Source organism: Nanorana parkeri, unplaced genomic scaffold (assembly GCF_000935625.1).
Source record: "Nanorana parkeri isolate BGI_ZX_2015 unplaced genomic scaffold, ASM93562v1 scaffold4856, whole genome shotgun sequence".
NCBI classification, from domain to species: Eukaryota; Metazoa; Chordata; class Amphibia; order Anura; family Dicroglossidae; genus Nanorana; species Nanorana parkeri.
This window is the reverse complement of record NW_017311118.1, coordinates 8374-9219: the sequence shown is the minus strand read 5'-3', so window position 1 is coordinate 9219 and position 846 is coordinate 8374. Positions and strand designations below refer to the sequence as shown.

Below are 846 nucleotides of genomic sequence, written 5' to 3'. Positions count from 1 at the left end.
CAGTAGGGTGTCCCCGGATTTCATTTTGAAAATCTGGTAACATTATGCTGTGCAGCTTATTTAATGAGATGAAGCCTGAAGATATCACATTGATCATAGTGTATATTATAAAAGGTAGGAACATGTAAATAAACATAGGAAGTGCAGCAATTGCAACAGAAACATTGGATGGGGAAAAAAACACGTGAAAGTTTATTTGCCTTTTAAACTGTGTAATCGTTCTTATGAAGTGAAAGCTTGACATAAAGCCATATAGTGATTATTCAGCCTGCATGTTGCTAGCACATGCTCATTTGTGTTTAGGGGTAATAGGACGCTTGTTGCGCTTTTCCGATTGCAGATATGTATTCAGCTTTGGACGGGTGGCACAGCGTTGAATGTAAGCTGACAGGAGAGGGAAGGATGCTAAACATTTTGGCTCAAGGTCAAGGTGACAGTGGAGTATATCCAGGAGATTGTAGTCAGCATATGAGATCTGTAATAACAAAAAATATGAAACATTAACTCCAAATTTCCAGTCAACACAATATCTTTAACTTTCGATAGATTAATTCCAACTCTATCTCAGAGCCTATTGCTGTGACCCTATTCAAAGATTTCTCCTTGCTTCCTATCTTGGTGGCACCTTGTTTGCCAGAGTGTAATAGGATGCCACCAAAACAGGAAGTAAGGGTAACCTGACAAAGCTTCTAATCATTCTCTAGTCTATTAAAAACAAACTGATTTTTTTGCTACAGTTTCCCATAAGAAACAGCTTTTCTTTTTGCCAACAAGGGTAGATTTACTAAAGACAAGTTTTTATTAATATTATACAGGATTTATACAGTATAGCGCCAACAGTTTGTG

General features: G+C 37.2%; 1 protein-coding gene across 1 annotated transcript in view; it reads right to left on the bottom strand.

The window, feature by feature from the left end:
- Positions 1 to 289: 289 nt before the first annotated feature.
- The window catches only part of LOC108804036 (glutathione S-transferase P 1-like), a gene marked incomplete at its 5' end in the record, with an annotated part of 6896 nt that continues 6339 nt past the window's right edge, over positions 290 to 846 (bottom strand). The window contains one exon of the mRNA XM_018575803.1: positions 290 to 475. Within this exon, the coding sequence (XP_018431305.1) occupies positions 290 to 475 (186 nt within the window). The remainder of the gene's footprint in view (positions 476 to 846) is intronic.